We start from the raw sequence: 11,881 nt of genomic DNA, 5'->3' as shown, positions 1-11,881 counted from the left end.
CCACCTGTTCCAACAATTTCTAGTGAAGTTGATCAGTCTTCACGGGAAATTCTTAGGATCCAGGGCATTTGACACCATTAAAATGTTTCCACTCTCCTTTCTTTAGAAACAACTTAAATATATTTTCAAAAACATTTCCATCCTTCTGCATACCCAATTTGAAACCGAACTGAAAACCCATTGAAAATGTAACCCCTTTTTTTCTGGAAAAGAAATGTACATTTCGTTAACATTCACCATGCCACCCTCTAAATCAGCAAGCCAACAGTAACACACATACCAAAATCCCCTCACTTTTCCCGAGCATGCGACAAAAGCTCCAGCCATGCACAGAACGCACAATTCCTCCCTGCTCGGCCATCTGTATCCTACCCTTAGAAATTGAAAACACCCATACACTACAATTTGCTCTTCTTCTTAACTAATTCTACCACGTTTGTGATTTCTCATATACGTTTATTTTCCGTATTTTGACGCCAATAACAACTTCTCCACGCATTCAATCACCATTAAAACCCTAGTAAAACCTACTCTATAATGTCTACAACTGTATTACTGAATATTACAGAAGCCTTAATGTCTTATTCTAGTACAGCACCTCAAATACCACTATGTTTTTATCTTTGCTTATACTATTACTTTAACTTTATTCAGTGTATTAAATCCCATTTCTTATTTATAATATAATGCACTTTCTTATCTCTTTATTTATCCGCTTGCTATTTTCTCTTTTAGCCTATTTTACTATTTAATTCCTGAGACTGTTTTTAAATTGCAGCTTCCTATTTCGTTTACAGGGCTCGTGATACTTTTTTAAAATGTGTTCTAGACTTCTATTTTCATGCACTTTTCTCACTTTATTCTTGACCGCCTAGATTTATTTTAACCAGTATATTTTAATCTGTATATCTTTAAGTTATTTCTTCCTACTTGGCATTGAGAGTTAAATGCGCTCTCTTTCTCAAATTACACTTAGTTAACTGTCAGAGAGGTCAGCGCATTCCCAGTTGGTCACAGACACACAGCCTGTTCTTCCTCTTCTTTCTAATCTGCTCATTCATCACAAAGAATTATATTACCGCATTCATTCAATCCCTTTGTTTTTTACCTAAAAACAAAACAGTTTATTACCTTACTTAATTCACTTCCTCTACCTAAACTGGTATTATCCTATAGGATTTTTCACTCATACCCTTCGTTTTTACCCAAAAACGACCTATAGTTTATCCCCTAGCTTAATACACTTCCTCTACATAAACTGGTATTATCCTATAGGATTTTTCACTCATACCCTTCGTTTTTACCCAAAAACGACCTATAGTTTATCCCCTAGCTTAATACACTTCCTCTACATAAACTGGTATTATCCTATAGGATTTTTACGACATGACGAGACTACTGTCTAATCGGATCAGCTTGTCTTCATATCCTATTCATCCACCCCGTATTGATCTTTATTCTACGTTAGAGCAATATCGTGGCGCGACCTACTGATTTATAAACCCCCGTTTAGCTAGGCAGAGCGTTTTATATTCGTAGGATTTCCTTTTTCAGTTGAACGTTGCACAATCAGGCTAACGTTTTCCCCGTTCTAAATATCCACCCGTACAGACCTTCATTTCAAAGCGGTAGCCATGTGTATTTATTTTCTAAATAATCATCCGTACAGACCTTTTCCTTGAAGCGGTAGCCATGAATATTTTATCTATATCTCACTACTTATTTATTTTCCAAACATATAAGCAGACAGCTGTAGCCCTGTGCCTGATTCCAACCACTCAGCCAGAGAGCGCAACACACTCGCACCCTCCGAGCACCCGACACCAGCGAAGTTCACAGCCCCCGCTTACTTACAAACTAAACATGCATACACATTAGTATTTATACAATTCCCAAGCTTATATACATGCATGCAATTCATTGAATTCAAAAGTTCTTTCGTTTCTACGGTTTTTAGGAAATTTGAGAGAGAGACCTACTTGACGCTCCCCTTGCTGCTACAGGATCTTTTGTGGCAATCTACGCAGACATTTCAGCTTACCTTGTTTAAAGCTGGGTGGCCACCCTTGTCTTGCCAGATTGCCCCAAAGATCCCACGGCCAGCGAAGAACGTCTTCAGTCCCTGAAATTCCTGGCAAAGCTCGCCAATATGTAGTAGAAAATCGGATCAAATACAATGCATTACAGAACTTGTGAAGTCAATTCGGCTTTTTAATACAAGAATATAGCAAGCCGGGAAGGTCCATGGAACACACTCCACTTCCCAGAGCCCCGGCTCCAGTATTTATCCACCTATCTCATATCGGTCCACCCCATATGCAGATATACATATTTCCCTGATTCTTTGTTTATCATTATCTTTTTAGTTCAGGCTTCCTACTTGCTTCCGCCCACTAACACCCACATCTGCTTTCCGTTAGATTATAATAATGGCAAGACCCTTGCTTTGACCTAAACCTCTAACCTATGACCTATGCTTTGACCCTGTAATTAGCTCCATGTGTTCTTTTGTATGTGTGTCTTTATCTCGGATCAGCAGACTGTGTGTTTCCTCTAGTTTTTGGTGTGTCCAGCCGTCTTGGCGCCTACATGTCTCCTTCTCTTCATGTGGTCTGTTTAGTGTTCAACTATTCTATACATCTATGGCCTCCTCTGGTCACCTCTCCTATACAATGGACAATGTATTTTACCAGAATGGCAAATGCACTCTATAAGTGTATCTCTTTCTTGTGTTACAATAGTTATACTCCATATATGTCTATCTCCCAAATCACCTGTGTAACGGATGTGAAACGCAAGCTTAGTTAGCGGTGCGCGCTAAATAGCGTTTCAATCGGTGACGTCACTTGCTCTGGTTTCCATTACTCTGCAAGGGCCGCGGCTTTTGTGGAGCGATGGGTAACGATGCTTCGTGGGTGACTGTTGTTGATGTGTGCAGAGGGTCCCTGGTTCACGCCCGGGTATGGGCGGGGACAGTTTCAAGTTATACTGTTACATTGGTGCCGTGACCCAGATCACTGGTTGCTGCGGAAAAGGGGAAGGTCAGAAGGGGGTGAGTGTAATGGATGTGAAACGGCTAGGATAGTTAGCGGTGCGCGCTAAATAGCATTTCAATCAGTGACGTCACTTGCTCTGAGACCTTGAAGTAGTGGTTCCCCTTGCTCTGCAAGGGCCGTGGCTTTTGTGGAGCGATAGTCTAAAATTATACTGTTACAACTGCACACCCTAACCCAAACTCAGCCTGAACCCCCAGCCCTGTCCCCTGCACAACATAACCCAAACTCAGCCTTTACTCGACAGTGGTATGTCTGACTTTCTGATTTGTAAATTCCCTGCAGTTCCCAACATTGACCAGCAGGTGGTAATGATACTCTCTTCTCAGACAGTAAATGACCACCAGTCAGCTACATTTATTTTGTTAGGAGGGGATGGAAAAGCATTGAGACTATTTGTCATGGAATCAATTTCACTCATTTACTCATGTGAATGTGTCCAAAGAGATAAGTGAAGCTAATATTGATAGACACTGTTAAATCTTTACAGCTCAGGATAATATGACTATAATTAAAGATCATCACTACCATCTGCTGGCTGGATCGGTCTTCTGATTTGAATTGAAACAGTTTTCAGAACTTCAGAGTGATGATAGAAGACGGCACCATGCTGTATAGCAGCATAAACACTCTAATGTTGGTCACTAGTTAACAAGGTCACAAACCCTCTAATGTTGGTCTCTAGTTAACAAGGTCACAAACCCTCTAATGTTGGTCTCTAGTTAACAAGATCAAAAACCCTCTAATGTTGGTCTCTAGTTAACAAGGTCACAAACCCTCTAATGTTGGTCTCTAGTTAACAAGGTCACAAACCCTCTAATGTTGGTCTCTAGTTAACAAGGTCACAAACCCTCTGTTGGTCTCTAGTTAACAAGGTCACAAACCCTCTAATGTTGGTTTGGAAATGATTAGTGTTTACAGGTCAGATGTCACAGGACTAAAACATGCTGATAACAGGGTTGTTTTGTGCAGCGAATAGCTGGATAAAGGTTACTGTTGGTGACTTGGGGAATACAGGAAAGTGGGAAACAGGGCTGAGATAGGAAAGTAACAGGGATGAGGTGTACTGGCAAAGGAACTGGGGTCTTGAGTAACACACTGGTCATTTAGGGACAGGATATGCCTGTATCTGTACTTGATTGTATAGGTTTGAGGGGATTGGCATGTGGGTGTTAGGGTTAGGGCATGGGGTAACAGGGCTGGGGTGTGTGGGTCATTGAGTTTAGGTGTTAGGGTTAGGGCATGGGGGTAACAGGGCTGGGGTGTGTGGGTCATTGAGTTTAGGTGTTAGGGTTAGGGCATGGGGGTAACAGGGCTGGGGTGTGTGGGTCATTGAGTTTAGGTGTTAGGGTTAGGGCATGGGGGTAACAGGGCTGGGGTGTGTGGGTCATTGAGTTTAGGTGTTAGGGTTAGGGCATGGGGGTAACAGGGCTGGGGTGTGTGGGTCATTGAGTTTAGGTGTTAGGGTTAGGGCATGGGGGTAACAGGGCTGGGGTGTGTGGGTCATTGAGTTTAGGTGTTAGGGTTAGGGCATGGGGGTAACAGGGCTGGGGTGTGTGGGTCATTGAGTTTTGGTGTTAGGGTTAGGGCATGGGGTAACAGGGCTGGGGTGTGTGGGTCATTGAGTTTAGGTGTTAGGGTTAGGGCATGGGGGTAACAGGGCTGGGGTGTGTGGGTCATTGAGTTTAGGTGTTAGGGTTAGGGCATGGGGTAACAGGGCTGGGGTGTGTGGGTCATTGAGTTTAGGTGTTAGGGTTAGGGCATGGGGGTAACAGGGCTGGGGTGTGTGGGTCATTGAGTTTAGGTGTTAGGGTTAGGGCATGGGGGTAACAGGGCTGGGGTGTGTGGGTCATTGAGTTTAGGTGTTAGGGTTAGGGCATGGGGGTAACAGGGCTGGGGTGTGTGGGTCATTGAGTTTAGGTGTTAGGGTTAGGGCATGGGGGTAACAGGGCTGGGGTGTGTGGGTCATTGAGTTTAGGTGTTAGGGTTAGGGCATGGGGGTAACAGGGCTGGGGTGTGTGGGTCATTGAGTTTAGGTGTTAGGGTTAGGGCATGGGGGTAACAGGGCTGGGGTGTGTGGGTCATTGAGTTTAGGTGTTAGGGTTAGGGCATGGGGGTAACAGGGCTGGGGTGTGTGGGTCATTGAGTTTAGGTGTTAGGGTTAGGGCATGGGGGTAACAGGGCTGGGGTGTGTGGGTCATTGAGTTTAGGTGTTAGGGTTAGGGCATGGGGGTAACAGGGCTGGGGTGTGTGGGTCATTGAGTTTAGGTGTTAGGGTTAGGGCATGGGGGTAACAGGGCTGGGGTGTGTGGGTCATTGAGTTTAGGTGTTAGGGTTAGGGCATGGGGGTAACAGGGCTGAGTGACAGGAGAAATCTGATTGGTCCTGTTCTTTCTGTATATAGTGATGTCATCTACCACACAGAACTCACCTCTCTGTTTTACACCATAGTCTCAGGATCATGGTATTTACAACATGAGACCCAGAAGGACAAGCTGAAGAGGGAGGCATCAGCTGGTCAGCTTGGTAAGTATGAGAGAGTCTGGAGGAGAGAGGATTGAATCAGGGAACATGAGTGATGTCATTCTGTTTTTCAGACTAATTCATTTGTAATGTATCACATAGTCAATAGACCAGTTGATGATTGGTTCAGCTCAGATAACTGTTGACTGGAGGAAATAATTACTAATAATTGTACCACCTCCATCAAATGATAATGTCTTTATAGACATACTATTGAATGAATTAATACATTACTTATTCTAACAACCAATTAAATATGTTAATTGCTCTCAGAGTTGAAGATGGAAAAAAAATTAAAAGAGATATTAAGACAGGAGATGAAACAACTAGAGGAGAAACTGGATGATATGACCCAGGAAGTGAGAGAGAAAGACACCCAACTGGATGATATGACCCAGGAAGTGAGAGAGAAAGAGAGACTCCTGGAGGAGAAGAACCAGATAATGGAACAGAGGGAGAAACTATTAGAAGAGAAAGAAAACCAACTGGAAGAGAAAGACAAGCAACTAAAGGAAAGAGACATTCAACTAGAGGCTCTGAGAAAGAACCTGCAGCACAAGAACAGCCAAGTAGAGACCTTTAGAGTCCTACTGCAGGAAAAAGACCTTCAACTAGAGGACAGAAACCACAAGGACAGACTACTGGAAGAGAGAGACAGACGACTGGAAGAGAAAGAGGACCAACTAAAGGAAAAAGACCTTCAACTTGAAGACAGGAACCACAGACTGGGAGAGAAGGACACACTACTGGAAGAGAGAGACAAACAACTGGAAGAGAGAGACAGACGACTGGAAGAGAGCGACAAACTACTAGAGGGAAAAGAAAATGAACTGAAAGAGAGGAGACAGGAAGTAGAAGAGAGGAGACAGGAAGTAGAAGAGAAAGACAACCTACTAGAGGAGAGAGAGAACCAGTTAAAGGAGAGAGACAAACAGGTGGAGGATGTCAACAATGAAAATGCTGAACTGGGTAAGATTATTCACACCATTAATACATTTAATCTGCTGTACTTTCCTCAATTGTCAGGTTATTGTCGACTCTCCACTGAGTTGTGAATATTGTTGTCCATCACTTCATACTTTCCCTCTGCATCATATTTCTGTCTAAAGTCTTTAACACAGAATTCAGATCCTAGTCCTCCTTTGTTATTTCAGCTCAACAGATATGTGATGTGAAGACTGAGGTAGAGAGACTGAGAAGAGAGATCTCAGCCCAGATGACTGGTGAGTGAGATATGTGATACTTAACATTTCAGTAGAAACCCAGAACTCCCCTTCAGTAGGTCTATGTGCCTTCATGTGTCACTGAGGTAAATGTTCCCATTCTAAATGGTTGTTCTACTATTTTAGAACATGGAGAGATGGCAGATACAGGATCCATACTCCCAGTCAGGAGGAGACACAGCCTGGACCATCCTCCACTTAGTGAGTTATCAATGTTGTCCTGTTGTCTCCTACTGTTTCTAGTCTATAGTGGACCATCCTCCACTTAGTGAGTTATCAATATTGTCCTGTTGTCTCCTACTGTTTCTAGTCTATAGTGGACCATCCTCCACTTAGTGAGTTATCAATATTGTCCTGTTGTCTCCTACTGTTTCTAGTCTATAGTGGACCTTCCTCCACTTAGTGAGTTATCAATATTGTCCTGTTGTCTCCTACTGTTTCTAGTCTATAGTGGACCATCCTCCACTTAGTGAGTTATCAATATTGTCCTGTTGTCTCCTACTGTTTCTAGTCTATAGTGGACCATCCTCCACTTAGTGAGTTATCAATGTTGTCCTGTTGTCTCCTACTGTTTCTAGTCTATAGTGGACCATCCTCCACTCAGTGAGTTATCAATATTGTCCTGTTGTCTCCTACTGTTTCTAGTCTATAGTGGACCATCCTCCACTTAGTGAGTTATCAATATTGTCCTGTTGTCTTCTACTGTTTCTAGTCTATAGTGGACCATCCTCCACTTAGTGAGTTATCAATGTTGTCCTGTTTCTAGTCTATAGTGGACCATCCTCCACTTAGTGAGTTATCAATATTGTCCTGTTGTCTTCTACTGTTTCTAGTCTATAGTGGACCATCCTCTACTTAGTGAGTTATCAATATTGTCCTGTTGTCTCCTACTGTTTCTAGTCTATAGTGGACCTTCCTTCACTGAGTGAGTTATCAATATTGTCTCAAACTGTCATCAATCTTGATATTCTCTATGTTCTCCAATAATCTATATTTCACTATGATGTGTAATGTGTTTGTAGTTTGTTTATGCTATGTTTTAAATGTGTCTCTGATGAGTCAGTATGTTGACCAGTTCTCTATGTTGTTACAGTGGGAGGAGAGTCCTCAGATACAGACCCTACACTTCCACTGAGGAGGAGAAACAGCATGGAGTTAAATCCTCCACATAGTGAGTTATGGATGTAGATGATATTATATTAGACACTGTTGTACCTCCTCCATCTAGTGAGTTATGGATGTAGATGATATTATATTAGACACTGTTGTACCTCCTCCAGAGAGTCAGAGTGTTGATCAGTGCTGTGTGTTGTGTTGCAGTGGGGGAGAGAGCAGCACTCCAGACTCCCCAGTGTCTCCCAGTGTGTCTGAGCTGAGACTGGTGCTGCTGGGGAGGACTGGGGCTGGGAGGAGTGCAGCAGGAAACACCATCCTGGGCAGAGAGGAGTTTGGGGCCCAGGCCAGCCCCTCTGCAGTGACCCAGAGGAGTAAGAGGAGAGAGGGGGACGTGTGTGGGAGACGGCTGGTGCTGGTGGACACTCCAGACTGGTTCTGTCCTGGACAGGATGTGGGGCACTGTGTCCGTCTGTCTGCCCCGGGACCCCACGCCTTCCTCCTGGTCATACCAGTGGAGCCCTCTAAGGGGGAGGAGAGAGGGGTGCTGGAGAGAATAGAGGAGATGTTTGGGGAGGGTTGTTGGGAACACACTGTGATTCTATTCACCCATGATGATGGACTGAAAGAGCAGAGCATTGAGGAGTTTCTCCAAGCAGGAAGTCAGGACCTCCAGCAGCTTGTAGAGAAAAGTGGGAGCAGGTACCACGTCCTCAACATTAAGGACAGGGCCCATGGCACTCAGGTATCAGAGCTGCTGGATCAGGTAGAGGAGATGGTGGCAGGAAACAGAGAGAGATTCTACAGCAGTCAGACCTACCAGGAGGCAGAGGACCAGGTTAGAGAGATGGAGGGAAAGATCCAGAGAGAGAGGAGAGAGGAAACAGAGGGAGGAGAGAGACTTGAGAGAGAGGCTTCAGAAGGAGTTGCAGGACTCTCTGATAAAGATAGAGGGAGTGATCCAGGAACATGAGGGAGATATCAGAACACTCAGTGAAAGAACCAGTGAACTGGAGAGACAGGTGAAAGAAGAGAGGGATGAGGAGAAGAAAAGAGAGCTGGAGAGGGAGCTGAAGAGGGAGTCTGATAGGAGGGAGGAGATGGAGAGAAAGCTGGAGAGATTTAGAGAGAAGAGAGAGAATGAGAGGAAGGAGATGGAGGAGAGACACAGACAGGAGATGGAGAACTATGAAGGAGAAGCCAGAGTTGAAACAGAAAGAAACCTGATGAAGATTGTCCTGCCTGAGTTACAGAGGAACATCATGATCTCACAGACAAAGATGCAGAGGGAGTTCAGCAGACAGATGGAGGAGAAGAATAGAGAGATGAAGGAGAAGGATAGAGAGATGAAGGAGAAGGATAGAGAGATGGGGAGACTAAGACAGAACTTGAAAGAAGTCATGGAAGCTCACTCAGTGTTGCAGAAGAGACTGGAACGAGAGGGGAGAGGTCAGAGGGCACTGATAGGGTTGTTGGGCTGGGTCAGGAGAAACTCATCAAGTTGGCTTCTCCACAATCTGATATGATTCACCATCACTGTCTATGTGTAGAACCAGACCAGGTCTACTGTCCACTGTACTGTGGGGGGTGATCATGGATCATGGTGGTCATGGGGAAAACAGGACAGAATAATGTCTGGTCCAGTCTACAGTGTCAAGAGAAGGAGGGGAGGGAGGTCTGTAAAGATCTTGATGAGACGTAAAACAGAATTCCAAACCAACGTAGATTATTGACCTTTAGAATGGAGAGGGTTGTGGGGGGTCAGGAGGTCAGCGGGCGGAGACTGAGAACTCTAAAGATCTTAGTGAGACTTTTACTCAGTGTTTGAGGAGGTCTACTATTGAACAGAGAACCATACTGCATTTACCACAAACTACTTCCTGTTCTTAATCAATCAAATTGCACAATCTAATTGTATGTTTCATGTTGAAACTTGGTGGGTGGTGTTCTAGTTTAAAATGTCTATGCTGTGTTCTAGTTTATATTTTCTATGTTGGTGTTTTGTATGGTTCCCAATTAGAGGCAGCTGGTAATCGTTGTCTCTAATTGGGAATCATATTTAAATAACTGTTTTTCCCACCTGTGCTTGTGGGATATTGTTTTGTGTTTGTGCACCACGTAGTAACGGTTCGGTGATCGTTTATTGATTTAATGATTTACGACATTTAAATGGCTCCTTGTGGTTTGGTGAACCAAGCTGGTGTAATAAATCACCATATCTGAAGACTGGTGGAAGCCAACACAGTCTTCTGGTCCACACGAGACTCTGGCTCCAATCTGTCCCTAAGAGTTATTTAATGTTGAGGAGAGTGAGAGGTCTACAGATGTCACGCCCTGACCGTAGTTATCTTTGTTTTCTTTATTGTTTTGGTTAGGTCAGGGTGTGACAAGGGGTGGTTTGTTGTGTTTTTTGTCCTGTCTATGGGTTTTTTGTCCTGTCTATGTGGTTTTTGTCCTGTCTATGGGGTTTTGTATGTTTATGGGGTTGTTTACTAGTCTAGGTGTTTTGTAAGTCTATGGTTGCCTAGATTGGTTCTCAATTCGAGGCAGCTGTTTATCGTTGTCTCTGATTGGGAACCGTATTTAGGAAGCCATATTCCTTGGGTAATCTGTGGGTGAGTGTCTCTGTGATGTTGCATGTTTGCACTCAGTGTTGTTGGTTTGTTTAGTGTACTTCCTGTTCATTCATCTTACATTAAAAATATATCTTCACATCACGCTGTGCTTTGGTCTCCTCACTACGACGATCGTGACAACAGACCAGACTCCACATGGCTTCTCACCCCAGACTCTGAAGTGATTGTACAGACATGTGGAATATAAATGAGGTCATTGAGACAGAGACTAAAAGTCAACATTGACACTACTTTTGGTGTTCTGTTATTATTTGGAGTGGTTGAGATATTTGTCTCTTGTATTGTTGACCAGGATGCATGGGTCAAGACACTGGAATTCCTGAAACTGTATATAATAATTGTTTGAAGTTTCTTCTGATGAAAGTTATAAATGTTAATTTAAAGGCATTTGTCTTCAGAACATCAATGAATCATATTCTTGATTTCCTGTCTGACTCCCTGTCACACACACACAGTCTATTCAGGACAGGGGGGTTGCGTGATGACATTATACACAGGCATGTCAAGGTCTAACACTGGCTCTCAGACAGGAAGTGGCAGCCACACCTTAACAATAAACAATAATACATGTTTTTTTATACAGAGCTTTTCACTGTGGCTCACTGCACTTTACATGGAATGGTAACCTACTACATTCAACATCAACTAACCTCTCTAACTAACTCTCTCTCTGGCCCTGAGAGCTCTCTCCATCTCCACCAGGACTCTGAAAAGAGACATTCTGTACTGGCGCCATTGCATTTAAATAGTGTCCCCATAGTACCAGAATGATGTTTCTATGTACTGTAGTTGAATGTCAGCTCGGGTACCTGACTTTCTGCTTTCAGTAATGCTATATAGATGTAGTTTTTCAACAACAATCTGGCTAAAAGCCCATCTTCTGGCTCACAGGTTTGGTTCAGACAGTCATGTTTTCAGCGCTCTGTAACGTTCTGATCTGTCAAGCAGAGTTTGTGCAAAGCAACGTTTCAGCTATAAATTCAGCCACCAAGTGGAGCATCTTGTAAAACTCATCTAACGTGTTTATTCTAACCAATCAGAATCAGACCTTACAGAGGAAACACAGAGAGCTGTCTGAGACCTGGGGTCTGCTCTGCTCTCTACTCCACCATGCACCCTAACCTGCTCACGCACACGCACACATGCACTTTCTCTCTTTTGTTCTCTCTTTCTCACTCACACTCGCTCACAGAGAGAGGAGAGGGAGCAGAGTTCATAGTGCCCACCAATACTCCAAACACACACACACACACACCCTGTCATAAGTGATGGAGATGAGGGAGGTGAAGGTGAGGGAGAAGGATAAATGAGGCATTATTAGAAGCATGTCAGT

At 43.7% G+C, this 11,881-nt stretch overlaps 1 protein-coding gene across 1 annotated transcript; it reads left to right on the top strand.

The window, feature by feature from the left end:
* The first annotated feature begins 5,511 nt into the window (after positions 1 to 5,511).
* Positions 5,512 to 11,669, top strand: LOC135505944 (golgin subfamily A member 6-like protein 2). Its single transcript, XM_064925262.1, has 7 exons — positions 5,512 to 5,579; positions 5,850 to 6,545; positions 6,731 to 6,799; positions 6,926 to 7,000; positions 7,893 to 7,983; positions 8,120 to 8,750; positions 11,589 to 11,669. The coding sequence occupies exons 2-7, from the start codon at positions 5,858 to 5,860 to the stop codon at positions 11,667 to 11,669; spliced, it is 1,635 nt and encodes a 544-aa protein (XP_064781334.1). The 5' UTR covers positions 5,512 to 5,579; positions 5,850 to 5,857.
* Positions 11,670 to 11,881: the final 212 nt, after the last annotated feature.

The sequence above is a fragment of the Oncorhynchus masou genome, chromosome 1 (genome assembly GCF_036934945.1).
Source record: "Oncorhynchus masou masou isolate Uvic2021 chromosome 1, UVic_Omas_1.1, whole genome shotgun sequence".
NCBI classification, from domain to species: Eukaryota; Metazoa; Chordata; class Actinopteri; order Salmoniformes; family Salmonidae; genus Oncorhynchus; species Oncorhynchus masou.
The sequence above is the reverse complement of the archived record's forward strand: the minus strand, read 5'-3'. Positions and strand labels throughout refer to the sequence as shown.